Source organism: Oscarella lobularis, chromosome 2 (assembly GCF_947507565.1).
Source record: "Oscarella lobularis chromosome 2, ooOscLobu1.1, whole genome shotgun sequence".
NCBI lineage: Eukaryota > Metazoa > Porifera > Homoscleromorpha > Homosclerophorida > Oscarellidae > Oscarella > Oscarella lobularis.
In genome coordinates, this window is record NC_089176.1 from 3,334,242 (window position 1) to 3,359,498 (window position 25,257).

Consider the following 25,257-nt stretch of genomic DNA (forward strand, 5'->3'; position numbering starts at 1 on the left):
TTTTTGCAAAACGTTGGTTGTTGCTAGAGCGTCACGTGGTGCGGTAGAGAGGCGTGAAGAGGCGTGGTCCTAATGCATATTTGTCCGCAAATTGATTAGAGAAGTTATATATAAAATCATGTCAAAGCCGAGTTTACTCTTACTCCAGGAACTAGTAGTGACTTTTTGTCATCTCTAGCACCGCGCCAGTAGAATCTCATCGCTTCATTGGCGGTAGGCATTTGCTTTGCATTCAATGTAGTTGGTAGAACAGGAAGAGCTCTTTTGGCGACTACTATTGACTGGCATTTTGTGGAACAACGACTACTGATTTTGACTTGCATGTCGCTCCTTTTAGTCAGAGGATTATCAATAGAAACGTGAAAATTGATTTCTCGTTCAATTGCCAAAAGTGGTTCAAACACGCCGTCAGAGATATCTTCAATCACGAGCCATATAACAAACTTTTGTTTCCTTTCTACCTCTTTCAATATGTGGCTGCCGGGATAGCCAATTTTCGCCAAATCTAATCCCCACGAGGCGCGCGTAAATGGAACGTCGTCCATGAAGAGAAAAAACTGTTTGCTTTCAACCGATCCAAACTCTACGTAAGACCTTGAACCGTAAAATGGGGACGACTCCTTGCAATCACAATCCAAACATTCCTTATTGGTGAGCTCCCAGTGGGCTCTTCCGGTGACGTCACCCGCGTCATCAGTATACACGTGACTGCTTGAGAAAGTGGGAATGGCTTGTACCAATCCTAGTCTGTAGTGTCCAGACGTTCCTGGCAACGTTTCGACGGTAACAGGGAGTTCGAGCAAAAATCCAGGAGCTTCTAATAAAATCGAATTTGACGTGCATTCCGTCTTGATGGTTGACTCTGCTTGAACGAGCCTAGAGACGTTCATTCGAGTCGCTTTCTGCTCTCTAAGAAATTCGACTTGATTCACGATTCGTGGTTTAGGCAACGTGACCGTGACGTTTACAGAACGCCACTTGAAGTGCCTTTCTTCGTGCAGCACAGTTCGTTTGCAAAAAAGTCCACTAACTTGCCCACCCATCCTCGTGACGTGATGACCTCGAAAGAAATGCATGTCGACAGAGGCTGATAGGTGTATGAAGAAAGTGTAATTCAAGTTGCATCATCATCCATTATCATGGTATGATGGTGAACAAATCCCTATTTATGTAACTGTGCCCTCCCCCAGCCCCTCCCTAGCCCTACATAGCATTAGGATGATCCGGCTTCCACTGCAAATTGAGAACCTCTAACGACTCTAGACTTTCTGACTTGACGAGTAGTGGATGACGATGAACGACGGCAACAGTCCGTTTCCTTAGATCGCCTTTTGATTGGGATCGCCCCAATCTGGCATCTTTCCATTGAGAAAAGGAACTCGCTTTTGTTCTACTGTCTGCTTTGCAAACGTTTGCCTCTAAAAAGGTACCATCGATGTCCGTCAGCGAGACGCGACTCGTTCGCTTCAGAGACGACGCGGATCGAAAATAGTATCGTCGACCCGGTCTTCGAACCTCCGAGGGTGGCATGACGGGCTCGAGTGATAGTGGAGCAACTTGATCGACCTTGCCAATTTTCCCTGCAGTCCTAATTTCCTCCGTCGTTTTGACGAGCTCGTTCATTTGATACGCGAGCTGGGGAAGTAGCTCCCACGTTGAATCACACTCCCACTTGGGCAATTCAATATCTTCCATTTCCATATCTGGCTCGCCTTTTTCCACGAGCCTTTCCAAGTCCTCCCAGCTGGCGATCGGCTTCGGTCGCAGGCGTCTTAAGACGGATTTTGGCTCCGCAAGAATACCGGACAATGCCGTATCGGCGATTGACGTTCTCACTGTATCTTGCCGTGCCTGTCGTACGGACCACTTGAAAATCGCAAACAACATAGCAAACGTTCCGGTACTGACGAGAAACGATATAGGGGCAAAAAAGAAGAAGCTCGAAACGGGATGACTCGTCAGTTCAGGCGAAGAAAAAATACCACGAGGCGTTATTAGAAACAACGACAGAAACGCTTTGCTAAGCGAGGAGAAGTAGCCGATTTGCGAGCCGAATACGACGTGGGCGAATTGTCCAAAGATAAAAACCAATAAGCAAACGGCTAGTATCAAGTGAAACGTCGGCAAGGCCGCGTGCCGAAAGATGGCGTGGAGAAACGATCCAGAAGAGAAATATCGAAGAAGATTGATAAACATGAGAAAGGCAAAAAATATGACAGCCGAGTAAACGAAATTCATTTTTAGCTCGTTTTCTATAGCAGAATGCCAATCTTCAATGGGAACGTTCCTTCCACCTTTCAGTCTATCAAATAGAAGTGGGACGTCGATCATGATTGACAAGTAGTGCATCAAGACGCTCCATACATGGAAAATTTTTAACGTTTCACCCAAAAAATGAAGGTCGAGTAGAAAGCCGAGTCGAAATTTTCGTATTCGCACGACGCCTTTCGCCGTGCGATAGACGACGAGAAGAAAAAGTGCAATTTCCAAAATCGTGACGACGAGGTCGGACGGAAGTTGATGATAAGACAGTCGAGCCGTACGAATAATGCGACTCGCATGCACGCCGCCGACGGCGTCGAATTCCGCAACAAAACCGACGAACGTAAACGTGTTCCACGCCGGATGATACGCTACGTATTCGGCGACAATTGAAAGGGTTTTTCTATCGACCCAGCCGGATCTTCGAAGAAAGAGAATTTGATTCATAGCGTCACTCGATGACGATTTCAAGTCGATAACGAATCCTCCGCCAGAAGAATAAGATGCAAAACGGCCCTGTATCTCCCCTGAACCTTTGAATTCTGTAAAATTCCACAGCCCGTTCGGATCGCCGTACGACGTTTCCGTCTGTCGGAATTGTCGTAGTCTGACGTTACTTAGCAGAACAAAGTGTACGCTCTTGAAGGGATCGGCTAGAGTCGCGTTCGTCTTGGAGAGGGGACCTTTCGCCCATTCCCACCACGCTTCTCTCGACGAAATCGAATCAAACGATTCCGATTTCCACAAATTGTTCACCGGCTTGCGAATCTGAAAGGCGCCGCGTGGACGTCGAGAGTAGACGATGACGATTAGCAGTAAGAAGAAGAGGAAATAGTCGAGGCCTTCCTTGATCGCCTTCCACATCTCCTTTCGTTCCGCAACCGTCTCCATGACCGGCATCAGTTCGTACGTCGTCGGCGATACGTTGAATTTCGTACGTCGTTTTCTTTCAAAAGTCGTTTCGTCGATGGGCGGCTTTTTCGTAGCGATTTTTCCCTTGGGAGTCGAAGAAAATATCAGAGGAGCTTTCTTGCGTTCTTTCGCGGTAGCGGCGGCCTTTTTGGAAAACTTTACGTACAGAGTGGAAACGAAAACCTTCAACGGCTCGAACATAAGTAACGACTGCAGAAGGCACCAAAGCAAAGTCAACAACCACGAGATAGTCGCTCCTTTGTCGAAGTTGATGCTGAAGATGAAGACAAAAGCGATCGACGCCGCGCACGTCACAAAGCAACCGATCCAAGCAACGACGACCCAAACACACGGAAAACGACGACGTTTATCGATTCTTTTCTGCTCGCGACGGCACCGACGACAGCGACGCTTAAAGAGCTGTATCCATAGAATTGTGACGGGAAGAGAGAACGCATTTGCCACGCACGCGACAAAAACGGTTCGCAGCGAAACGCCGAATACGATGAATTTCGACTCGAGTCTCGTCGGAGCTTGAGCCCACGACGCCGTCACGGCCATCATGAAGAGTAGAAGCGAAAGAACGCAGGTTAGTCTTTGAACGCGACTGAATCGCGACCGAAGCGGCGCGAGAAAGAGCGACGACCATAGATGAGAGTCGGCGAAGATGCGCTTCATTTCCGCCGCGAATCGTCCCGCGGCGACGAGTGCCGTCGCGTCCGGACAACGACGACGCAGTTCTCGCTTGGGTCCGCCGTTTTCGACGGAGAGCCAATCGTAGCAGGGAAACTCGACGCATTCGTCGGTCGTCAGATCGCGCACGACGACGCGATTGAGATACCACGACGGCGACGCGCCGCCGTTGTCGTGCCACACGTGCAATGTCGTTAGAGCGCCGAGAGACGACGGCGTCGTCAGAAGAAAACCGTCTATGGAATTACGACGAAATAGTTTCGTCGCCGTTTCGTTCGAAGCGACGAGTTCTCGAGTCGTCGTGCAGAAACGATCGCCTCCGAAGAGCACGACGCTGACGCGCGCCGTCGTGCCGGATCCAAGCAGTTCGCCCGTTTCGACGACGATTTCGTATCGTTGTTTATCCGACGGCTCGTTATCGTCCAAGAGAAGTGCACCCCTTCGTCGAGATTTCGACTCGCTGCGCTTAACGATTACAATCGACGTCACGTAGGCGCTGAGAAGAAAGACAAGTAGAGCCATAGCCACGAAGCTGCGACGCGTGGTCTCGTCGACATCGCTTACGTCGATCTGAATACGATTAGGTGCGAGATCGATGCTCCCGGCAAATGACGTCAGATGATTGCAATAGCAGACGATAGAATAGAGCGTCGTCTCGCCGTCGACGGACGGCGTGCATCCGTCGGACGACCAAGCAGGAGTCGTCGCGAATTCGTCCCAAAAAACGCAGTTCGACCACCACGTCAGAAAGCGATAGCGTACAGGACCATTCGTCTGCATCGACGACAGCGTTATAGTATGGGAAGCGTTTGCTGGAAATATCGAGACGCTGTACGGAACGTTTCGCTCGAGGCGAACCGTTTGGCTAAAATTGAGGAAATTGAGATTGGACGCGTTCTGTTTCACTCGTATCCACACGTCGACGGCTTTGACGTCGTTATCGTTCGATAGCGTCAGTTCGACATTTAGCGAGTGATTCCACAGAGCGGGTAGAGGCGCGGCGACTACGTGCGCGTTCGACGACGACTCGTTCAGCACATACTCGGCTATCGCTTCGTCCAAGAGTGGATTATGATTGAGAAGGATTTCGAGTCGTATCGGATTCTGAAGGTGGCTCACTTCGACTGGACGTCCGTCGCACTTGGTCACCTCGAGCGACGTCACGTTCGTCAACGTCGACGACGAGTCGGGCAGATCGAGATACGGATTGCGTTCGTACGTGGAAAGAAAAGCGCTCAGACAATGTACGCCACGACTCGATCGTTTGAAATCGTCCTCCCTCGAAACGATCTCCTCCACTTCTGCGGGCAAACGAAAAACGGCCTGAATATCACCTCGCATCGTTTCCACGTAGTCGACGCGATTCACTTTGGCGGCGGCAAAAGCGACGAAGCCGACGCGACGTTGAATCATTTCGCCCAACTCGCGCGATCTCATATACCCCTGAAGAACGATCGACATGGAATTAATGAACTCCGTCGTCGACGTCGTTCTCGCGACGAGAGACGACGACGTCGCGCGAGCGGTCGACGTGAGGACGCGCCCGTTGAGCAGCGCGCCGAAGTTCGCCTTGTGCCACAGCACCGTCGCGACGTTGTCCGCTATGCGCGCCGACACGTCGACGCCGTCGACGTCGATTTCGACTTCCTTCGCGAGACAATTCGCCAACGCCGTCAACACCGTATCGGCAATCGTTTCCGTATAGATCGGCACGCTCTCGAGAAGTCCGATCAGAAAGAGACGCAAGGCGCGACGAAGTTTGACGACGTAGTCGTCCGTCGTCTCCGCGAGACGACTATTCATGACGACGGCGACGACGCATATGGCGTAGGCGATTCCGTAGTCGTCGCCGCCGGTTACGGCTCGACCAAGCAATCCGCTAGAATTCACGGCAATCGATTTGATATAATCTTCCGGCTTTACGACGCCGCCGACAACGACGAGCGGCGAGACGGCAATTTCGAAGGGACACAGTTCCGTAGTCGCGCCGTACGAATCGACGATCTCGATCCAAACGCAGCCGAGACCTGACTGGCTTGCGGCGAGAGAGAAACTCGACGTGCTTCGCGTTCCCGAATAGATGAGAGTCCGATTCTCTTTCCCGCCGGCGACGCAATCGGCGTAATAGACGACGTACGCGAGAGAGCAATCGGGAGAAACGTTGTTCGACCAATTGCTGCAGATGACGGTGAACGTCGTAAGCAATTCGATGCCGCTTGACGGCGACACGTGGCAGCGACCGCCGTACGGAGGCGCGTACGTGAAGACGCCGAAGAGCGACGAGCCGACTCTCGCGCCGTCATACATCGTTGCCGTCACGTTAAAGGCGACTATCTGATTCGACAAGAGAACGTTCTCTTTGAGGACGAGAAGTTTTGAATGCGTTCCGAGTACGGTGTCGTCGGGATCGAGCGAAATTTCGCGAACGTTGAGTTTCAATCCGAAGGCGACGCTCATTTTTTCGGGTTCGGCGAGATGCAAGAGCGATTGCGTGACGGCGTGGGGAAAACTGTTGAGCGGAGGTTTCGTTCCGGAATGGAGAGTGCTGTTGTAGCAAGGCGTTTCGTTCGGATAGGGCAGCTCGGGGAGCTCGTAGACGACGAGCTGCCACGAGAAGAAGACCGTCGTCGCATCGTCGCAGTTGTGGCAATTCGCTTCAAGAGAGATGCGTCTTGCGGCGCTGACTTGAAAGCCCTTGCACTGCGAGCAACGGATGGAGAGTCTACAAGCGCACAAGACGTCCATTAGAGCGCGCTAGCGTGCCTGGACGCGTTTACTGCGGTCAAAGGACACCAAAAGTGCCTCGTTTTGAACCGAAAACAGCGAGTACTAGCCGCGAATTAAATTCTGCTACGGTTTTAAACAAAGCGCCGTCGCCATCCCGCCTCTTTTACGCCAAAAAACGACGAATGTATGCGAACACGTGCACGCGACCGACTTACAGCAAATCATCATCTGGTAAGTGAGCGTCTTCGACGACAACGTGCAGTAAAGGAATCGCCGACAATTCCGTGGCATTCCAAACGACGCCAAAGAGAAAATGTCGAAAGCCGTAAGCGAAGACATCACTCGGAATGTCGATCGTGAGATCGCCGGCAGCGAGACGTTCAGCAACGAGCGAACCTTCGAGCGAATCGGCGAAGCACGAGAGAGACGGATCGTCGGCAACCGTGCAATCCCAGCGAAGTGTCCTAATACAGTAATCAGATTACGGTGTATCGGTACGGAGTCCAAGTCGTACCCAAGGCTCGTCAAATCTTCGGGGCTGAAAAACTGTTCCGGAAACAGGTAAAGTGAGCCGCCGAAACGAGAAATCGTCTGAGTTTGTCCACTACTGACAGAATCGACGAGATTCGGCTCAACTAGGAGGGTGATTCGACCGACGGCACTGAGACCCGATTCAAAGAAACTCACCTGTAAAGAAAGTGCCCTCAAACGCGAGGATAAACAATTGAAAAAACAAACACGTACTCTAACGATAACAAAATAACTGCCTTTATTCAAATCGTGCCTTTCCAAATAGAGAGTGCTGGTCGTCGTTGAAAGAGCCCAATAAGCAGTCGCAGATTGATCTAGAATCTAATTTTGCAATTATCCCCCATTAGAAGTTATTTGAAAATTCTACTACAACTCTTGTACCCGCCAAGTGAACGTTGGCTTTCCCATAGACTCGCCAGAGCACGACGCATTAACAACAGCCTCAATCACAAGCGAACCAGAAGGAATAACCTGCATGCAAAGCGCGTGCCTCTGAAAGACCCGACTTAGCATCGCTGCGCCCAGTCTACCTTTACAGGCGAGACACCACTGAACGTGACAGGCGGGCAACCGATGACTTCCACCGACGTCGTCGCCTGTATGGAGTTGCCACTTTGGCCGAAGGCACGAGCAATGACGATGAAGCGGCCAGGACTGCAACGCGTTGGCAATCGATTCCAAATGTCTTAACTTACACGTACCTGGCGTATCTGTGGCCGGTACTCGGCGTTGACGTCGTGCGAGTCGTGCCGTCTCCGAACGACCACTCTATTCGATCGAGAACGACTCCGACGACAACGACTGTGAACGACACAAGACTGCCCGTGACGTGGAAAGAGTCAGAAACTGACAGAGTCATCTATTCGACGCAAAATAGCATACAAAATTGAAAAGACATATAGTCCGCACCCCGAGAAATTGATTTGACATACTGATCACAGATACCTGGTGGGCAACTGAGACGCCTCGACTGACGGGATTGCGCGCTTCTACGGCTACGTTGTACCTGGCGAGAAGCGCTGCACTTCAATTAGGACGCGAAAATAATATCACTTACGTTCCGTTCGTCAGAAAATGTAATGTATGAAAAGGGGTTTGGGTGCGATTGACGACGACGCTATCGACGAGCCAGACATACTCGAGATCGGTTAGAGAAAAAGGAGACACAAAGGCTGCGAGGAAGAGATGTGATCCTTGATGCAAGAACGCAGCACTTATGTTCAATTGAACGCCTTAGAGAAGAAAAGGTTTCACACGGAGATGTACCACGGATAATTATCTACTTTGTATAGTCCCATAAGCGAAAATTACGCGCTCATCGTTGGCCGACCCAAAAGGATTCGAAGCGATTGCACGAAGATTAAATTGACCCGAACTGTGATACACGTGACGTAGTCGAATTTCTATAAATAACAAATAAAAAGAAAAGAGGGAGCCCTCAAGTCTCTTACCACTGATTCGTCTTCCCGATTCCTCCACGCGTACAACAAGCATCGCGTTTGACTCATTGACGCCAGCTGATAACCAGTATCTATGGTGGAACACACTGCCATTGCCAAAGTGGACGTCCAAAGTCAAATGAGAACCGCCTTCGATGATGACAATCACGTGTACGTCATCACCGACCGCGACGATTTCTCGATCCAATTCCACGCGAACGACGCCAATTTCTTGGATTATGGACAAAACGTGGCTGAAGTTTGTTATGAGACTACAATTGCTGCTGCTGTCATTCAGAGATGCTCTAGCTGTCACTTCATAATCGCCTGCTTCCGTGTAGCTATGATTTACGGCGATGACGTCAGAGCGGCGATATTCGCCCACGCGAGACGAATTGTCACCAAAGTTAATTCGCAACCGGAAAACGGTGCCACTCGTGACATTGACAATAACGTTAAAAGTGATGTCATTCGTTCGATAGCGATTTCCCGACCGATATAACGTCCACATTAGGTCGGGAAAATCGTTCTCTATGCGAAGACGTTTTAGAGGACACTCGCTCGTTGAACGAACTAGGCGCGCTCCACGGGGTGCCACGACGGAGAAAAAAATATTCCATATGTAAGGTTGGCGGGCATTATACAGACGCGCTGACCTACGAGTGCGAAACTGGCGCCAATATGTACATAAACAGTGGCGCGTTACGTCGCCTTACCCAAGACAGCGCGTGTTTTCTAGTAGCACCGCTGATTTCGTGATATCTTTTCCACAAAAGCAAGCGCTGTCCGATCGAACGGCCGAATAGGGAAATCTGAATGAATCAATAGCAATGCGTTTGCCGCGCCGCAGTTGCGGCGGCGGTATCGTCTGTTTGCGCGTGGGCTTCTGTTTGAAGGGGGCTTACCTAAACGAATAGCAAGCTCGTGCACAAGCTTGAGGAGAAGAACTTCGATGAACGCGAATTCGAGTTGAAAAGACGAACGGACTCGCTCCGCGAATGCATCCAATGTGGCGAGAATCTGTTATACGGGGGATGAGGTTTAGACGGAAGCTGGCGTATTGTGGAGGCGTGTCTGCACTCTCGCTGCCTACTTTTTGCAGTGCAGTAAAGTCTTACCCGCTGATGATTCATATACCAGAAATAGAAGAGCCAGAGCAGCAGCAGTCTGCGAAGGCATGCTGGACGCTAGAACAATCCGGGATTGTGGATAGCGTCACATTGCGAATGCATGACGATTTGAAAGTCTAATAGAACGTCCTATGCATAATTTCAACCGCGGTTAGGCTGGTTAGGTACACTGGTGGTCTAGTGTACGTTAAAGACCGCGTGATTAATTAATTATTTGATCGAGTATTTAACCAACGTATTTATTAGGGATAGAAAATCGGCTTATAACCTCTTTTTATCATGTCTAAATTTTCTAATGCTGTACAAACCACGAAACTTTTCTAAGCTGTTCCAAAAACAGAAACAGCAGTATTGTGTGCGGAGAGAGACGAATTAGAGCCGGAACAAATCCCTACAACAGAAACGTCACACTGACCGTCTTTTCGTTAGCAAAACCTTAAAAAATCCTAAGGGACCCATTGCAGCTGTGTTCTTCAGGTGAAACCATAGCCCCTAAAAGAGTCAAAAAAATAGAAGAGACGAAATGCATTTCATGCTCTGCTATACGTACATTGGGAGAGTTCATCATTCTCGTTTTCATCACGTCAGCAGGCTGAGTCAAGACAGTGGAAGCAAAACCCTGAGCATAATTGTAGCAAATAATTCCACATATATGTATAATCTTACTGCTATGATACTTGCAGTCAAGTGAGTCATGATGTTCTCCTTAAAATAGCTACAGGAAAGGCAATCCATAAACATATTTATTTAACCGCACTCTGACCTTACCCCGTTCCAAGAAGACCTTGCTTGGCTTGATCGTACACGGATATCTAAAGACAGAAGCAGTTGAAATGAGAGGACGCGGGATGACAAGCCCATCCGAGGGCAAGGACAATTGCATCCGGTATTCGGCTGCTGGCTCCCAATCATCCGGATCATCCGGTGACAACCGGGTCAGAGTAGTAGAATGACTCACCTGACCTATTGTCATTAGTATGGATCTCGCAATGTTCATAGAGACGCCCGACCAGAGAGCGCGTATACCCTCTAGAGAGAAACCAGAGATTAGACTACATGTAGAACTAGAAGGAAGTCGAAATTTGACCTTCTTTTCCGACTAAGTACGCTCCATGAAATATGTTCCTATACCTGCACACACGACAATAATAGAATTAACGTCAGAGAGTTTCTTATAGTCTTCGCACCCCCTCTGCTGAGACTTGGGCAGTTTTGCATCATTCTGCATTCTGAGGACGAGAGATACATAGAAGACGAAGAGACAAGGATGTCAATTCAATCTAACCTGACGTTTACGAGATCGGCCGGATTTCCAGCAATCCCACCAAAAAATCCTTCACCAAACCAAGAGAACATCAAAACATTTCTTCGAAATCCCTTGACTAGAAACGTACCTCCGACCGTCGCCAGAACGATTTTCTGATGGAAAAGCGGCTCTTCTAAAAAAAGTCACACGCAAAATCGTAAGAAAGGAGTGGAGGGGGTTGGGCACGTACCTCTCCCGGATTCGGCGAGAATTCGCTCTCGAACGAATTCGTAGATGGCGAATCGAGTCGTCGTGTACGTCATCTGCACCGTGCAATCGTATATCGCGTTCGAATCGAACGCGCGATCGATTCTCGGGTACCTGTCGCGTTATCGACGCGCTGAGGCCGCGATAGAGGCCCAAAAAGCCCTGATTCTTCACCACGTGAATGGTCATGCGAACCATGCCTTTTTCGACCTTCTGCTGGGTTTGTAGTTGGACCTGAATAGGCGAGGAAGTTGGCGTTCACGTGCAAGAGGCAATTTTTCTACCGACCTTGACTAGATCGAGTGGATGCGTGAAGCAGGCGGCCATTGAGCCGGCAAGGCCGCCGACAAACCATTTCTGCCGTTTCTTGCCTTCGTGCGACATCGCGTTCGTCTCTCGCTCGGAAATCGGAATACAGAGGATCGTGGGAACACCTCTTATACTTAAACTTGGGAGGCCCGGATGTTATGTGAGTGAGAAGTATTGATTTCGGATAAAACGTTCTCCCAATGCACAGCGTTGCTGCCTAGGCATGTCTTTACAACACCAAAGTTTCTGAGTACTTTTCTAAACAAAATTGTGTTGCTATAACTAGAAAATTTTGATAACGCAAATAATGCCATATTAGTATGAATGCAGCGTACCTCGTGTTAAAACTTTTCTGGAGGAAAGAACGCACTTGCGCTGTCGTGAGATCCAGGTTGCCCGCAAGCGGGACAACGCCTGAAACGGAGCCTCAGTTGCTGTTCTTTGTTCACACAGTTCTTGCAGACGTCACACTCGCAAGGCCACATCTGAATCGTCTCACAACGACGGCCACATTCGTAGCAGGTTTTTCTCTAAAGACGAAGAGTAAAAAATATGCTGTGTACTTGACTACAATGGCTCTACTGGCATGATCCGAAAGAAGCTGACGGACTACGTCGATCAAGAAAGACGAAGTTGCCGCGTCAGGGCCAGAAAAAGGCTAGATTGAAAGACTTTCCCACGAGAACGAGGCCAAAGTGACTCTAATGGTGGGGGAGTGACCAACCAAATCGAAGCATTTGTCGCGCTTTAGGAAAACCTTACCGTTTTTGGACGAACTAGTAAGTCAAGACTTGAAGTGCCGCAACCCGGTACGTTGGTTTCGGCCTCGAACACTCTCTAAAAACTGGTCTGAGCAGAGTTTCAGGAAGTTTGCTTGCTCACATCTTCCTTTTTTCGGCGCAGGCTAAGGAGGGACGTCGTTTCTTTTCACCTATCGAACTTTTATATGCGCTTTCGATTCCTTTCCCCGCTTACTCCCCAAACACGTCAAAGCGGATTCTTTGTCGTCTAAATTAAATTAGATATAGCGAGACGGATACGACGTACGTGGCCCACCCGCGGCTGCGTAATTATCATAAGCCGTTGGGAGAAAAGGGGCCCTCGCCTTCTAAAACAACGTTTTCTTGCACTAGAGGCTACGGTTGGAACGAGGTATGGTTCTTGCACCGCTAGAGACTCGATATTTTAATTTTTAGTCCAAAATAAGGCGTGGAGATCTACCGCGTGGCGAACTCGTACGTGCCGGAGCTACTAGCTAGAAGGGCCGCCAAAGAATCGAACTATTCCTATTGCTACTAAGTAGCTTGGGCGCCTTAGTAAGACTCTAGCTAACAAGATCTAAACCAAAACAGGGCAACTGGGACGGTGAATTACTTTTCCTAGCAGACATATGCATGGGCCGTCTCGATCGTACGTGAGCCGATCGAAGTGACCGGTTCAAAAACCGTGGCTCAGTTCAAGTCTAGCCATCACAATTTGCGGTGTTACATTAGGACCAAATGTGATCCCGTTTGTCGTAATTAGCGAATGGCGTTTCTTATCACCGCTAATTCCATTTTCGTTTTGGAAACACGCAACTGCGAAAAATAACCGAACCATTTGCCTCGCCGTACTCTCTTTGTCGCTGTCTTGTCGAGAAATGCCACTCAAAGAAAGGTGCGCTCTTCTAGCTATTATTTAACAGATCCTCCACTAAGGCCCGCGGTGACGCGCGCGGCTCCCCAAAACCGTTTTACTGTATGCTGCTATTTCTCCCGTCGTTAAAAAGATGGCGCGTTTGCATCCCAGCGCACGAACCGCGTGACGGTATGCGGTGTATATTGCAATTCAAAGCTGATTGGGCAAGTTGTTCTCCCGCGTGTTGCGTGCATGATGCGCCGCACCCATAATATCGTGGAGTCGACCCCAGATCCTGCCGCCACTCTGCGTGTAGTCGAGATTGCCGCCCTCTGTGTAGAGAAGAAAATTTTACGCTACACAAAAACAAAGCGTGTCCTGATTGCGGAAAAAGTATCAATGTGGATTGCACCTTTTTTGGCTGGCTGAAGTGTCCAGAATGTGGTGACTGGGTAAGGCCCTAGAGTTTGCACATGCACTGCGCTGCATGTGCAAGTCTCAACTCAACTCTTGAGTCTGTGTTTGTCATATGAAAATCAGTGTGTGCTGCATGTACTAGCTAGTGTCAAAAATCGTTACATGTCGAAAAAAGTGCAAGTAAAATTGCAGTAAACCGGATACACAGTATATAATACCGTCCTCACCGCCGAGTTACGGCTACACGTAACTATTTATAGATTATGCTTGCCGACAAAAAAACTGCGGAAAGTTTTAAGGGACATGTAGCGGAAGGCCAAGCCAAAGAAACGTACAAAAAGTTTGTATGGGACGAGCTACTTCAGTACATGGCTCTAGTAAGCGGAGTACTGGTTCTGATCGGTCTAGGAAGTGAGTACTTCCTGGATCGAGGTCTAGCTTGCACCGTATCTACTAGCATGTCGAGAGACGAGGCACGATTTGCTGTCATGTGGTGTTCGAGTAACATGCAAGTTCGTCTCGTCGACGGGATTCCCTTTGTAATATTCGTGCAGGGACTCTTTCTCGCCGGACCCCACCTATTGTGGGAAACAATGGCTGCGTCCGCGCTCGAACAGTTTTTTGCAATGGTTCCTTCTCTATCTCGATTGCGCGATCGTCAGACCGGACAGTACCCGTTCGAGACGGTAGAAATCGTGCGAAAGCTGAGAGCGACGTACGGCGAAACGAGCCAAACAGGTGCCCGCTATTTCTCAAGATATCGCTTGAAACTATGGGTGCAGCTCATAGCCTCGCTAATCTTTTTGGCTGTGCTCGGTAGTCTCTTTTATTATACCGACTTCTTTGCTATTCATTTTATCTGCACTGAAGTGGGCGAAGATTCGGCTACGTTTCGCCGCGCCGGCTATCTAAACAGTTCAACGCTGACAGGGTATAATCCGTATGACACGCTCTGTACATACACGACCGCCACATCTATGTCGGTTATTTGGGGTGCTGACGTATTGGTATTGATCATAACAACGATCGCAGCTATATCCGGTGTTGCGTGGTGCATGAAGCCTCACTATTGGGCTAAACTAGACTACAAAAGCTACGCCAGTTTTCTCTACTCCTTTTCAATGAATGACACTGGTGCAGCTCGTCAGTGTTTTAAACCTCATTCACGGCACAAAAAAGCCGTTAAAATTAGAACCGATTTAGACTTCTTAGTGATGATGTTATTTACGAAGGACAACGGGCAAGGCGAAACGTTCTTTGATGTACAAGTAGAACTAGAACTAGAGGAGTTATTTCGATTTCATTTCGAAGGGTTTGCTACATATTTTTCTCAACTTATCGGACCGCCTGGGCCTTTCACCCCCCAAGACTTGGAGCGCAGACTAGACCATATAAAAAATGCTGTCGATACTGCTACCGAACGATTAGAAAATTTTTCAACAAAACTCGACTTCGGCGAAGACAAAAGGTGCGTTCTGGGAGCGAAGCTACTACGACTCTGCTACGATAAAAAACAAAACACGGAAACAAACACATTTAACCCAGAAAACTTGCCTATGTACAAAAGTGGGCTTCACTTATTTTGTGGTTCTAAAGGTTGCACGTTGTCCCTGTTACAAATCTGCGTTGAGGTACTACAATGCCATGTTTTGTCTTTCCTAATTAATTAAACTAAAGTTTGGGCGTTCTTATCTAGATGACCGCTGTTGATTTTAATACGTTCTACAACCCAAAGCTTATACGAAGGAAGAAACCCGAGAAAGCGGAGACAAAAGAAAATGACTCTGATTCGGAGCAGCCTGATGCGGCCGAAGCGTTAGAGACTCGTTCAACGACCTCAGACAAATCATTAATTGACTTCACTCCATGGGACAAATTCGATACAGTAATTGAAGAAAATTACCGAAATCTCAACTTTCTCAGGGTTTCTGAAAACATTACTGGTAGAGAAGGACCTCAGCTAAGTCCGGTAAAGCCGTTTACATAGACTTTTTATAGAAGGCAAACAGAATTTGCCGTACGTCTAGCTTACCAGGCGGCTTAGAAGAAAGGGCGGAAGAAAGAAAGACAAATATGATCTAATGGTTATAACGTGCTTAGAGCCGCATTTCCAACCCAGCACAGGTATTGTTTTTCAGCGTGCCTTGATTTCGCTTTCTAAAAAAATTTGTTTAATTAATCTACAGCGTCAGTCATTTTGGAAAATATATTCGTAAGGCACGCTGAAAATGGGTGTTTCATTCTTCTAGTTGTTGAGACAAGAAAAGCACAGACTACGAAGAATGCACTTGAAAGTCTGTGGAAATTCCTCAGGTAGGCGTTTTGGCCTAAACAACCACTCTTCTAATGTATGACATTGTTCAGTTGCGAGAGTGAGGAAGTTGTATTCGATCTCCCCAAACAAGAAACTACTAAGACTAACAGTGAGGAGCCCAAACAAGAAAGTACTACCGGTAATAGTGAGGAAATTACGCCTAACCCTTCCGAGCAAAAAAGCGAGAGTGATCAAGAAACTGCAATCTCTCTCACAAGCAAAAGAGAAAGCTCTGCTACCTCAACTAGTCCTGACTCGGACTTACCGGTGCTGTCGCAGTGCTCCTTATCTTGTGCAAACGCGACGATGGAAATAACGATGTTTGCCTACAAATATGTTCAAAAGGAGAAGGAACCCCCGCCACTTTCTGACCAAAATGTTCCAAATTTTGAGAAGACTCAAAAGTCTGAAGCAAGTCCTAAAATCTCAAAAGAAAGTAGTACTTCTAGTTTGGAGCAGAGTACGCGAGAGCAGGGAGAAACTGCTTCCAGCACGTCGGTATAAGGCGTTTCTTGAAACAATGAACTGAAACTGATATTATGGAATTAGGCAGCACGTTCACATAGTCCAATATAATTATATTGGAGCAGCTTTAGGGGTAAAAACGTTCAGTCAGGCAAAATAAAAATAGCACATGTAGTAAAACAGCAGAACGCATTACAGCACGAATCTGCAGCCATTTACCTGATTTTAATAGAATAGAACATCGACGAAGTGGAAAAGATCAACTGAGTCGGCTGGCCCGTTTCGTCAGGAGCTAAAGAAGCCATTTGTGGATCCAGTCGTTCTCCGCTATCCGGAGTAAACGTGGTCAATATAGGCTGATCAGTCTTATCCATTCCAAGCACGACAACGGTATCGACAATATTTATACCTGCATTTGTATTCGTCATCAGCTCAACTCCAAACAGAAACGTCGGCGTGGCAAACGACTCGTTCATGGGAAGGGAAAGCAGGACAGGCGACGTGATCCAAGCGTGACCACGACTCGAAACAAGGCCAAACACGACGCCCAAGTCAATGTGAAGCCGAACGGCACCCGTCCCCGAATTCAACACGTAGATCTGACCGCTCGCCGGAATCGGCGGACCGCCGACAAGCGAAACGACGAGCCCAGCGAGAGAATCCGTCTCTCGCGGATAGAACCCCAACGAGCGTATCATATCACCGAACGACTTACTCCACAAGAGCGTGCCTCTGTCGCCGTCGTCGCGAACGGCGTGAACCGATTGATTCCTCAACGACGTCGTGGATTGAAAATAGACGACGCCTTTTTCGTATACGAGATGAGTCTCGAATCGATCTTCGGCGTCGGATGCGAACTCGTGGTACCACAGCACGTCGACGGTGCCGTCGCGAAGGCGAAAGGCGTAGAGACGCTGAGTTGACGGACCTTGAGCATCCGGCGACGGTTCGTATGAATTGTTGTTTGCTTTGACGTAGATCACGTCGTCGTCTCCGACGACCGGCGTGCCGTACGGGGAATAGACGTCGTCCAATTTCTTGCTGACGAGCATTATTCCGTCTTGAAGAAATAGTAGATGACGTAATATCAAATTTTTCGAAATTCACCTTTATTGACTGCCACGACGCCTCGATCAACTGTTGCAAGCAGAACGTTCTTCGAAGTGATTGTGTAGCCGACGTCTAACGGGGTTTCTTTCACGGAGTAGGGAGGATTGCGAAGTGTGCCGTTGGAGTAAAAGACGGATATAGCTGAGAAGTCGACAGCAAAGATTCCCTCTGAGCTGTCATCCGCGTCTTCATAGTAGACAGGCATGAGAGGATGAGCTTGGCTTGTTATCCATTCAATTTTTCCGTCCGAATCGAAGATGACGATTCCGGGTCTTGAAGGCCTGGGTTTCCTAAAAGCGAGTAGATTTAGAGAGAACGCAATCTTCTTCGGAGTCCGTACATGTCGCTGTTGTCAATCACTGCACAGGCAACTCGATTTTTCCCCGCCGGGACGCAGGACAATGTGAGAAAGGCGTTCGATTTCCATAGCGTGGAGAAATCTCCCTTGAACGTGGCGTTGATGAACATGTGGCCATTTGTCTCGCAGCTGCGAACGCTACACGATGACGTGTAGGCAAAGGCTGCGCTCGTTTGCAACAGAAAAGCGAACCCAATCGTTTTCAGCATCTCAACATGCGCGGATTCGCTGCACGTGACCAGCGAGCAACCGATAGAAAATAATTGATAATAAAACTCGTCTATGGGGTGGTCGGCTGCCATATTTATTATACATTGCATAGACAGTGAATATTAGCTACGTTCAGCGTAAAAAACGTTCAGCCAGACAAAACTGAAGGCAACGAAGTAAGAGCAGTAGAACGTCACGGTGTCACAGCAATTGAAGCAGGCTTCAAGCAGCAGCAGCCATTTACCTAATTTTAATCGAATAGAACATCGAAGTAGAAGAAAAGATCATCTGAGTTGGTTGGCCCGTTTCGTCCGGAGCAAAAGGAGCCACTTGCGGATTGACTCGTTCTCCGCTATTCGGAGTAAACGTCGTCAATATGGGCCGATCGTTCTTATCCATTCCAAGCAAAACGACGGTATCAACAATATCTATACCTGCAGTTGTGGGCCTCATCACCTCGACTCCAAACAGAAACGTCGGCGTTGCAAACGACTCGTTCATGGGTGGCGCTATCAGCACAGGCGACGTGATCCAAGCGTGACCAGACGTCGAAACGAGGCCAAACACGACGCCCAAGTCGATGTGAAGCCGAACGGCACCCGTCCCCGGATTCAACACGTAGATCTGACCGCTCGCCGGAATCGGCGGACCGCCAATCAGCGAAACGACGAGCCCGGCGAGCGGATCCTTCTCTCGCGGATAGAAGCCCAACGAGCGTATAGTATCACTAAAGGACTTACTCCACAAGAGGGTGCCTCTGTCGCCGTCGTCGCGAACGGCGTGAACCGATTGATTCCTCAACGACGTCACGGATCGAAAATAGACGACGCCCTTTTCGTATACGAGATGAGTCTCGAAACGATCGTCGGCGACTGCCGTGAAGGCGTGGTACCACAGCACGTCGATGGCGTCGTCATGGAGACGGAAAGCGTAGAGACGCTGCGTTGTCGGATGTTGGTCGTCTGGCGACGGATTCGACTCCTCTTTTTCCGCTTTGACGTAGATCACGTCGTTGTCCCCAACAACCGGCGTGCCGTACGGAAAATAGACGTCGTCCAGTTTTTTGCTTGCAAGCATTATTCCTTCTGCAATGAACAGATGACGAGGCAATAAAGAAAATTGCTATGCTCACCGCTATTAATTGCAACAATGCCACGATCAATTGTTGCTACCAGAACGTTGTCAGAAATGATTGTGTAGCCAATGTCCAATGGAACGTCTTTGATGTTGATTGGATGATTGCGGAGTGTTCCTTCGGCGGTAAAGGTGAAAATAGACAAGGCTGCGACGTCGACAGCAAAGATTCCCTCCGAGCTGTCATTCGCGTCTCTGTAGTAGACAGGTATGGGAGGGTGGGTTCGGTTCGTTATCCATTCAATATTTCCGTCACGATCAAATACGACAATTCCGGGTCTTTCATTCGCAGACGTGGAGTTCCTAAAAGCAAATTTTAGAAAAGATAGAGCGATCTTTTTTCTCTGGAAACCGTACAAGTAGTCAATTACTGCACATGCGGCTCGATCTCTCCCCGCCGAGACGCAGGACAGTGTGAGAAAGGCCTCTGATTTCCACATCGTCGAGAAGTCTCCCTTAAACGTAGCGTTGATGAACATATGACCATTTGTCTCGCAGCTGCGAACGCTGCACAATGACGTGTAGGCAAAGGCTGCGCTCGCCTGCAACAGAAAAAAGTACGCGATCGTTTGCAGCATGATCTCTGTTTGCAGCATCCCGGCAGAGATCTCTTATATAGCTCTGATCACAGTCATGCCCACATATCACATGCCCAGATGTCACATGCCCGAAGATGTCATATGCCTACAGATCATATGCCTACAGATCATATGCCCACAGATGTCATAATAAAGCCCACAGATTTCACATCACAGATGACACATTCCAGCTTCTCTGCGCGTGACTGTGAGTTGCTGAGGCAATTGCTAACCGATTCTGACAGAAAAGATCGTGCTGTCAGTCATGCCTACCAACTGACTCGCTTGACCTGTTTCATCAGGATCAAAAGGGGCCAACTGACCGTATATAACATTTCCATCTCCAGGCGAGACCATTTGCCAAATCGGTTGGTGGTCTCTATTCATTCCAAACATAGCCACTCCAATTTGCGAGCGTGATTCTTTTGGCGACTCGATTTCTGCGCCAAAAAACAGCGTCGGTGTTGCAAATGAATCATTTGATGGAGGTGCTATCATCACAAAGGATTGTATAGTGATACGATAGCCAATGACGACGTCCAAATTCACTTGATACTTGACTTCACCCGAGTAAGGACTCAGAAAAAGGAATTGTCCACTGGCCAGAGCAACGACAAGTCCGCCAAAAGGATCAGTCACATTTGGATAGACGCCAATTGACACAATTCGATCATAAAAGTTCACACTCCATATAAGTGAGGCCCAGTTGCCTTTATCGTCAATAGCACTGATAGTCATATAAGGTGGTGAGTAACTCTTTGCATACTGGACGAACACCATACTATCATAGTACGTTAGCTTCGTCTCATATGCAGAGGCATTTGATGAGAACGGATAGTACCAGAGTTCGTCAAGGCGCGCAGATGCTTTTCCTTCATCACGTAGAGTAAAACGAAATGCATACAAACGTCTTGCTGTAGGGGTTTTATGCTCATTCTCTACGTAGACGTTAGTGCCGGCTGCAACGTATATGGTGCCGTCGTCACCGATGACAGGAGTGTCATAGGGATAAAAACCGCTCTCTTGTAGTTTCTGAGACATGAGCAGGTTCCCATCTGTGCAGTTAACCATTCAATAGTTATAATACATATCGATTGACTCATAGGCTGTTTCTTACATTGATCAAGAGCAACGAATCCGTGATTGGCTGTCACAAGGAGAACGCTGTCAGCTGTGATGGTAAAACCCGTCGTGTACGGCGTGCTATCCATCGTGTACTGCGAATGGCGCAGAGATCCGTTAAGAGAGAAATCTGTGACGTTTGATGCGTCGATTGCAAATAATCCGACCTCGTAGTAGACGGGCGGAAAAGGCACGTGAGTCTGGCAAGACTTCCACCGAATGTTTCCCTCCGGATCAAACACAACCAGCCCGGGTTTCTCGTCGATAGGAGTAGGAGGTCTAATTGAACAAAAACTTTCTTCTGTGCTGAGTATTGGGTCAAGAACCGTACTCGTCCTTCGTGTCAATCGTTGAGCACGCTGCTTGGGTGCTCGTTGTAGTGCAGGCGAACGAAGATGCTGTGGCAAACGCGTTCGTCTTCCACGCGAGTTCCATTTCGCCTCGCAGGGTGGTATTGATAAAGAAATGGCGATTGGTGTCGCAGCCTTGCACATGGCACGACGCCGTGTACGCCCAGGCGGCACAAACTTGCAGCACCGCCAAACACGGTCCAAACAAAAACATTCTATAGTGCGCTAAAGGAATCAATGCTTCAATACTGTCTCCTATTTAATCTCTGGTACGACGTCCAAATTTCTAATCGCTGACGTAACGCACGAGAGAAAAGTCCCGCGTCATCACCAAAGTGAAACGAGTCGCAAAAACGAAACTTGAAGTGCCTCGCTATTTTTAGAAATTGAACTCTAGACGAGTGGGTAAGATTCCTTACCCACTCTCCCCTTGTTCATTTTCAATCGCGATGAGCTTCAACGGTTCCTGTACTCTTCTCCTCGGCGACGACAGCGTTGGCAGCCACAGCATTGCCGATGGCGATAGCGATGACGACGATTGTCCGTCCACGCAATGCAGAGGCAAAAGTTGTTGTGGCCGCTCAACACCGGGTAAAAGAGCTCTCGCCGTCCTCCTCCTCTTTCAAATTCTCGACCGAACGGCCTTCTATTCAATCCAAAACAACATCAACGTTTACCTAATATTGTTTCTCAATTTCTCCGCTTATTCCGCCGCTCGGACGACAATCGCTTACACCGGATCGGTCTACATATTCGCACCGCTCTTCGGTTGGTTAGCCGATCGAAAACTCGGCTGCTATCGCGTTCTCGTCGGCGCCTACCTCCTATCGTTCGTCGGCGCGACTCTCACCGCCTATTCGGCGGCGAAAACCGTACCGAGCGATCGTTCCGACGTCGAACACGCGGCGGGAATCGCAGCGCTTGCGACGTGCATCGCCGGTCTCGTTCTCGTCTCGCTCGGCGAGTCGGCGGTCCGCGCGACGCTCATACCCTACATGTACGAGCAATTGGGAAGCGGCGGCGAGCGCAAAGCGACCGTCTCGTCGTTTTGCACCATCTCGTACTTCTGCATCAACGTCGGTGCGACGGCGTCCGCCGTCTTCGGCGGCGTCCTGTCCTTCGTACGTCGACCGTGGCAACCGCCGAACGACGACGACTGCGACTTCAATTTCTTCTGGAAGAATTGCGTCGGTGTCGTTGCGACCTTTACCGCTCTCGTCACGCTGATAACAGGGCGAAAAGTGCTCGGCGTCGTCCCAGCCGAGCGGTGCTGCGTTCCCAACGCTTCGCTACCGACGCTCGTTTCAGTATTGCGAACGGGATGTTCCCGTCGTCACCTCCGCTGTCGAGACGCGCTGCCGCCGTCGTCGTCGTCGTCGTCGACGTCGCTGATCAGCTACGAACAAAAACGAAACGAAATTCGCGATCGTCTCGCCGCTCTCGTTCCCGTACTGCTGTGCATGGTCATTTATTTCACGATCGACACGCAGTCGACGATGTCCTATCAGGAGCAATCCTATCGAATGAATCTTCACATTCAAACGATAGGAAACGAAACGATGACGTCGTCGTCGACGATCAACTGCACGAAATCGAACTCGTATCGCGTTAAATCGATGCAGCCGCCCATGGCCGTCATATTCTTTCAATCGGTCACAATTCTCGTCTGCATACCGGTCTATCGATGGGTAATACGGCCGCTGTGGGAACGCGTCTTTCGACGCGAGATCACGATGCTCGATCGCATACTCGCCGGACTCGTGATAGCGATTGCCGCGTCTCTCTCCGCGACCGCCGTCGAAGTTGCACGCGTGCACACGAAATCGTTTCAGTATCGTTGCCTTCGAATTGGCTACAGCACGGCGCTTTACATTTTCTCCGCGCTCTCTTTCTTCTTTCAGTTTCCCCAGTACGGACTGCTCGGCATCAGCGAAGTGTTCGCCGTCGTCGCTACAATCGAATTTGTCCTGTCGCGGGCGCCGGCCCAGCTTCGCTGTACGGCGTACGGAGCTTTTAATATGTTGTATGGTATGGGCAGCTACGCCGGGGCGCTTCTTACGTACGTGATGTACGTCGCCGGATTCTACTTCGAAGACGACCCGACGAAGCGCAGTATGGACGACGAAATGAGCTCGAAGGCGTACGGTTTCTTTGTTCTGCTTGACGTCCTCATATTTGTCAATGCCATTGTCTTTGTCTGGGTAAAGAGACGGAAAGCTAATGTCATCCAGCAAACTCAATCGACTCAATATTTGAGTTGCGATTAGAAGTCTCCGACTGCTAAAATTGATTCACATAATAAATTTTCGGATGAAGGAAGTCTTTAATTAATAAGATACTTTGGTCATTTGCTTTGTTTGATAGAAGACGTTCAATCAATAAAAAGGCCCACGATTAGTGTGACCCATTTTCGCTCGGCGCTTTACGAAAGACCTGTGTACGTACGTGTACCGGCGTTCGCTATCTAGCGCAGCACGGAATCGCTCGACGTTCAGGCGAGACGCAGAACGATCGCGGTAGATATTGCGCGGGAGACGGTCGCACGCACGTGATACTGCAAACAGCACAAAGAACTGTAATGACAAGACAGGCAGAAGTTCTCGTGCCTACGATTTTCCGACGAGACGTATAGAAAAGATGGTTTTGCGAGTCGTGCAAACAATCTGCCTCGAAGGCTTCCCAATATCAGAATCAAAATTGGCCAGCTGTCCGGTGACGGCATTCCCGTCCGGCGACGAGACGTTCCAATTCGCCTGGGCGTCACTCGACGACGGAACCGCCACACCGGCTACGCCAAACAAATCCTCACCCGCCTGATACCCAAAGAAAATGTGAGGAGATTTGGACGGGTTCTTCTCGTCTGAAGCAATCATAATATCGGAGGTAACGAGCAGAGAATCGAAACCGAATAGACGAGAGAGAAAGATCGTTCCTCTAACTGCAGCGTCCACAGGATCGACTATGAGCAGAGCCGTGTCGCCGGCATCATTCAAAGAAACGTATAGCATGCCCTGGCCGGAAGAAGACAATGATTTAAAATAGGAAACAGTCTGAATAGGATGATCGAACGTCGCTTCCCAAATTTTCTTGCCGCTATACCCATTCTCCGCCACAGCGTAGAGAGTCGATCGAGCGCCGTCAAAAGCGCGAAAAAAGAGCTTCTCGTCGACGTAGAGCAGGATGGGGTCCTTCACGACGTCTTCGTGACTTTCGAACTCGTAGTACCACGTAACGTTCATGCGAGGCGCCATCAAGTGAGTCATATTGATGGCATATAATCTGTGAACGTGACGTGGTGCTTCTGATAGCATTTTCTCTTCTGGCTCGAAGAGAGTCAGAATGTAGAACGTTTCTCCAGCGGGACCGCCCACTGCCGGTGCTATGTACGGAAGAAAAGTGCCGTTGACGCCGTCGATTGCGGTTTTGAGTTCGATCGAAGCAATGGGAATTGCATCGATGTCGAACGTGTAAAGAAGTCCTGACCGGAAAGCGAGAAATATGACGTCACTTTCGGTGAGGGTTACACTGAAAACCGGATTCGGATAGACGATCTTGATAGGACGACCGCGAGATGAGCCATTGTAGAAATAGCCAACAATTAGCTGACCATCTGAGGCAATCATACCTTCGAACTCATAGAAGAGCGGCAGCGAGGGCGACTGTAAATCGTGCGAAGGCCAAGAGGTTTCTCCGTGTACGTTCAGTACAATTAACCCGGGCTTTTCAGCACTGTACAAAATATAGATGACGTCAAAAAGTTGTACTCTCCGTTTTTGTCACCTGTTGCTTTTAAGTGGACAAGCAACCTTCTTGCTAGTCGATACGCAGCCAAGTCCTGTGGGGTCGTGACCTTGAATTTTCCATTCGATCTCCGCGCTGCTGTCGCCCTCCACCTCGTCGAAAACATACTGTCTGTTTGGCTGGCATCCTTGTACGTTACACGGCAAAGCCGCAGAGCCAACACTGAGCGATAAACAGACGCAAAGAAACAGCAGCATAATTTCTAACGTGCTGTAAAGGACGCGGGGGAGGAGATGATATCCTAAAGTATCTAGAGGCATCATCT

General features: G+C 49.0%; 7 protein-coding genes and 1 long non-coding RNA gene across 11 annotated transcripts; 3 read left to right on the forward strand and 5 right to left on the reverse strand.

Moving 5' to 3' along the window:
- Positions 1–77: 77 nt before the first annotated feature.
- Positions 78–9,742, reverse strand: LOC136199990 (polycystin-1-related protein-like). Its single transcript, XM_065990312.1, has 14 exons — positions 9,683–9,742; positions 9,470–9,584; positions 9,281–9,376; positions 8,577–9,220; positions 8,409–8,528; positions 8,183–8,357; positions 8,035–8,131; positions 7,827–7,984; positions 7,656–7,779; positions 7,507–7,596; positions 7,339–7,446; positions 7,109–7,281; positions 6,810–7,058; positions 78–6,589 (listed from the first exon to the last, which is right to left on the reverse strand). The coding sequence occupies exons 4-14, from the start codon at positions 9,073–9,075 to the stop codon at positions 1,204–1,206; spliced, it is 7,179 nt and encodes a 2,392-aa protein (XP_065846384.1). The 5' UTR covers positions 9,076–9,220; positions 9,281–9,376; positions 9,470–9,584; positions 9,683–9,742; the 3' UTR covers positions 78–1,203.
- A 175-nt stretch (positions 9,743–9,917) lies between these two features.
- LOC136200202 (mitochondrial dicarboxylate carrier-like) lies at positions 9,918–16,191 on the reverse strand. Its single transcript, XM_065990551.1, has 18 exons — positions 16,130–16,191; positions 12,399–12,524; positions 12,279–12,353; positions 12,099–12,217; positions 11,852–12,046; positions 11,496–11,798; positions 11,322–11,441; positions 11,191–11,263; positions 11,089–11,133; positions 10,980–11,028; positions 10,882–10,923; positions 10,782–10,825; positions 10,653–10,723; positions 10,463–10,506; positions 10,361–10,409; positions 10,245–10,313; positions 10,130–10,186; positions 9,918–10,085 (listed from the first exon to the last, which is right to left on the reverse strand). Exons 6-18 carry the CDS (start codon positions 11,589–11,591, stop codon positions 9,987–9,989), a joined length of 858 nt encoding a protein of 285 aa, XP_065846623.1. The 5' UTR covers positions 11,592–11,798; positions 11,852–12,046; positions 12,099–12,217; positions 12,279–12,353; positions 12,399–12,524; positions 16,130–16,191; the 3' UTR covers positions 9,918–9,986.
- Positions 12,575–13,745, forward strand: LOC136200203 (uncharacterized). 2 transcript variants are annotated; one of them, XR_010673311.1, is made up of 3 exons: positions 12,575–12,668; positions 12,724–13,172; positions 13,474–13,745. It is a non-coding gene; the product is annotated as an uncharacterized lncRNA (long non-coding RNA). The 2 variants fall into 2 exon arrangements; XR_010673312.1 differs by having other exon boundaries at positions 12,576–12,668; positions 12,713–13,172.
- LOC136200200 (uncharacterized) lies at positions 13,816–16,490 on the forward strand. Its single transcript, XM_065990548.1, has 5 exons — positions 13,816–15,181; positions 15,247–15,519; positions 15,578–15,674; positions 15,737–15,863; positions 15,915–16,490. The coding sequence occupies exons 1-5, from the start codon at positions 13,919–13,921 to the stop codon at positions 16,366–16,368; spliced, it is 2,214 nt and encodes a 737-aa protein (XP_065846620.1). The 5' UTR covers positions 13,816–13,918; the 3' UTR covers positions 16,369–16,490.
- LOC136200201 (uncharacterized) lies at positions 16,296–18,018 on the reverse strand. Its single transcript, XM_065990550.1, has 3 exons — positions 17,780–18,018; positions 17,437–17,729; positions 16,296–17,389 (listed from the first exon to the last, which is right to left on the reverse strand). The coding sequence occupies exons 1-3, from the start codon at positions 18,004–18,006 to the stop codon at positions 16,545–16,547; spliced, it is 1,365 nt and encodes a 454-aa protein (XP_065846622.1). The 5' UTR covers positions 18,007–18,018; the 3' UTR covers positions 16,296–16,544.
- Positions 18,019–18,086: 68 nt separating this feature from the next.
- On the reverse strand, positions 18,087–21,382 carry LOC136200071 (uncharacterized). The gene is made up of 5 exons (XM_065990396.1): positions 21,173–21,382; positions 20,837–21,120; positions 19,499–20,774; positions 19,140–19,444; positions 18,087–19,092 (listed from the first exon to the last, which is right to left on the reverse strand). The coding sequence occupies exons 3-5, from the start codon at positions 19,735–19,737 to the stop codon at positions 18,248–18,250; spliced, it is 1,389 nt and encodes a 462-aa protein (XP_065846468.1). The 5' UTR covers positions 19,738–20,774; positions 20,837–21,120; positions 21,173–21,382; the 3' UTR covers positions 18,087–18,247.
- A 45-nt stretch (positions 21,383–21,427) lies between these two features.
- On the reverse strand, positions 21,428–25,255 carry LOC136200070 (uncharacterized). Of its 3 annotated transcripts, none has more exons than XR_010673287.1 (4): positions 24,972–25,255; positions 23,802–24,920; positions 23,531–23,745; positions 21,428–23,471 (listed from the first exon to the last, which is right to left on the reverse strand). XR_010673287.1 is itself a non-coding variant. In XM_065990395.1 (3 exons), the coding sequence occupies exons 1-3, from the start codon at positions 25,253–25,255 to the stop codon at positions 23,652–23,654; spliced, it is 1,497 nt and encodes a 498-aa protein (XP_065846467.1). In that variant the 3' UTR covers positions 21,428–23,651. The 3 variants fall into 3 exon arrangements, 1 of the variants encoding a protein (XP_065846467.1); XR_010673288.1 differs by having other exon boundaries at positions 21,428–22,587; positions 22,644–23,745; XM_065990395.1 differs by having other exon boundaries at positions 21,428–23,745.
- LOC136200069 (solute carrier family 15 member 4-like) lies at positions 21,616–23,587 on the forward strand. Its single transcript, XM_065990394.1, has one exon. The coding sequence runs from the start codon at positions 21,641–21,643 to the stop codon at positions 23,456–23,458; it is 1,818 nt and encodes a 605-aa protein (XP_065846466.1). The 5' UTR covers positions 21,616–21,640; the 3' UTR covers positions 23,459–23,587.
- Positions 25,256–25,257: the final 2 nt, after the last annotated feature.

Excerpts from the sequence above, each read along its gene's own strand:
- LOC136200071 (XM_065990396.1), bottom strand. The coding sequence starts at position 19,737 with ATGCTGCAAACAGAGATCATGCTGCAAACGATCGCGTACTTTTTTCTG. Across the intron at positions 19,445-19,498 it reads TGTGCAGTAATTGACTACTT|GAACTCCACGTCTGCGAATG; the intron begins GTACGGTTTCCA and ends ATTTGCTTTTAG. Across the intron at positions 19,093-19,139 it reads CATTGTTGCAATTAATAGCG|AAGGAATAATGCTTGCAAGC; the intron begins GTGAGCATAGCA and ends TGTTCATTGCAG.
- LOC136200200 (XM_065990548.1), top strand. The coding sequence starts at position 13,919 with ATGGCTCTAGTAAGCGGAGTACTGGTTCTGATCGGTCTAGGAAGTGAG. Across the intron at positions 15,675-15,736 it reads GCATTTCCAACCCAGCACAG|CGTCAGTCATTTTGGAAAAT; the intron begins GTATTGTTTTTC and ends ATTAATCTACAG. Across the intron at positions 15,864-15,914 it reads AGTCTGTGGAAATTCCTCAG|TTGCGAGAGTGAGGAAGTTG; the intron begins GTAGGCGTTTTG and ends GACATTGTTCAG.
- LOC136200202 (XM_065990551.1), bottom strand. The coding sequence starts at position 11,591 with ATGTCGCACGAAGGCAAGAAACGGCAGAAATGGTTTGTCGGCGGCCTT. Across the intron at positions 11,029-11,088 it reads CGTTCTGGCGACGGTCGGAG|GATTTTTTGGTGGGATTGCT; the intron begins GTACGTTTCTAG and ends GGTTTGGTGAAG. Across the intron at positions 10,086-10,129 it reads GTCCCTTAGGATTTTTTAAG|GGATTTGTTCCGGCTCTAAT; the intron begins GTTTTGCTAACG and ends TTTCTGTTGTAG.
- LOC136200201 (XM_065990550.1), bottom strand. The coding sequence starts at position 18,006 with ATGCTGAAAACGATTGGGTTCGCTTTTCTGTTGCAAACGAGCGCAGCC. Across the intron at positions 17,730-17,779 it reads GTGATTGACAACAGCGACAT|GAAACCCAGGCCTTCAAGAC; the intron begins GTACGGACTCCG and ends ACTCGCTTTTAG. Across the intron at positions 17,390-17,436 it reads CGTCGTGGCAGTCAATAAAG|ACGGAATAATGCTCGTCAGC; the intron begins GTGAATTTCGAA and ends TATTTCTTCAAG.
- LOC136200070 (XM_065990395.1), bottom strand. The coding sequence starts at position 25,255 with ATGATGCCTCTAGATACTTTAGGATATCATCTCCTCCCCCGCGTCCTT. Across the intron at positions 24,921-24,971 it reads TGTCCACTTAAAAGCAACAG|TGCTGAAAAGCCCGGGTTAA; the intron begins GTGACAAAAACG and ends TATTTTGTACAG. Across the intron at positions 23,746-23,801 it reads ATACGTCTCGTCGGAAAATC|TATCACGTGCGTGCGACCGT; the intron begins GTAGGCACGAGA and ends TGCTGTTTGCAG.
- LOC136199990 (XM_065990312.1), bottom strand. The coding sequence starts at position 9,075 with ATGTGGACGTTATATCGGTCGGGAAATCGCTATCGAACGAATGACATC. Across the intron at positions 7,780-7,826 it reads ACCGGCCACAGATACGCCAG|TCCTGGCCGCTTCATCGTCA; the intron begins GTACGTGTAAGT and ends AACGCGTTGCAG. Across the intron at positions 7,447-7,506 it reads AGCCAACGTTCACTTGGCGG|ATTCTAGATCAATCTGCGAC; the intron begins GTACAAGAGTTG and ends TTGCAAAATTAG.
- LOC136200069 (XM_065990394.1), top strand. The coding sequence starts at position 21,641 with ATGAGCTTCAACGGTTCCTGTACTCTTCTCCTCGGCGACGACAGCGTT.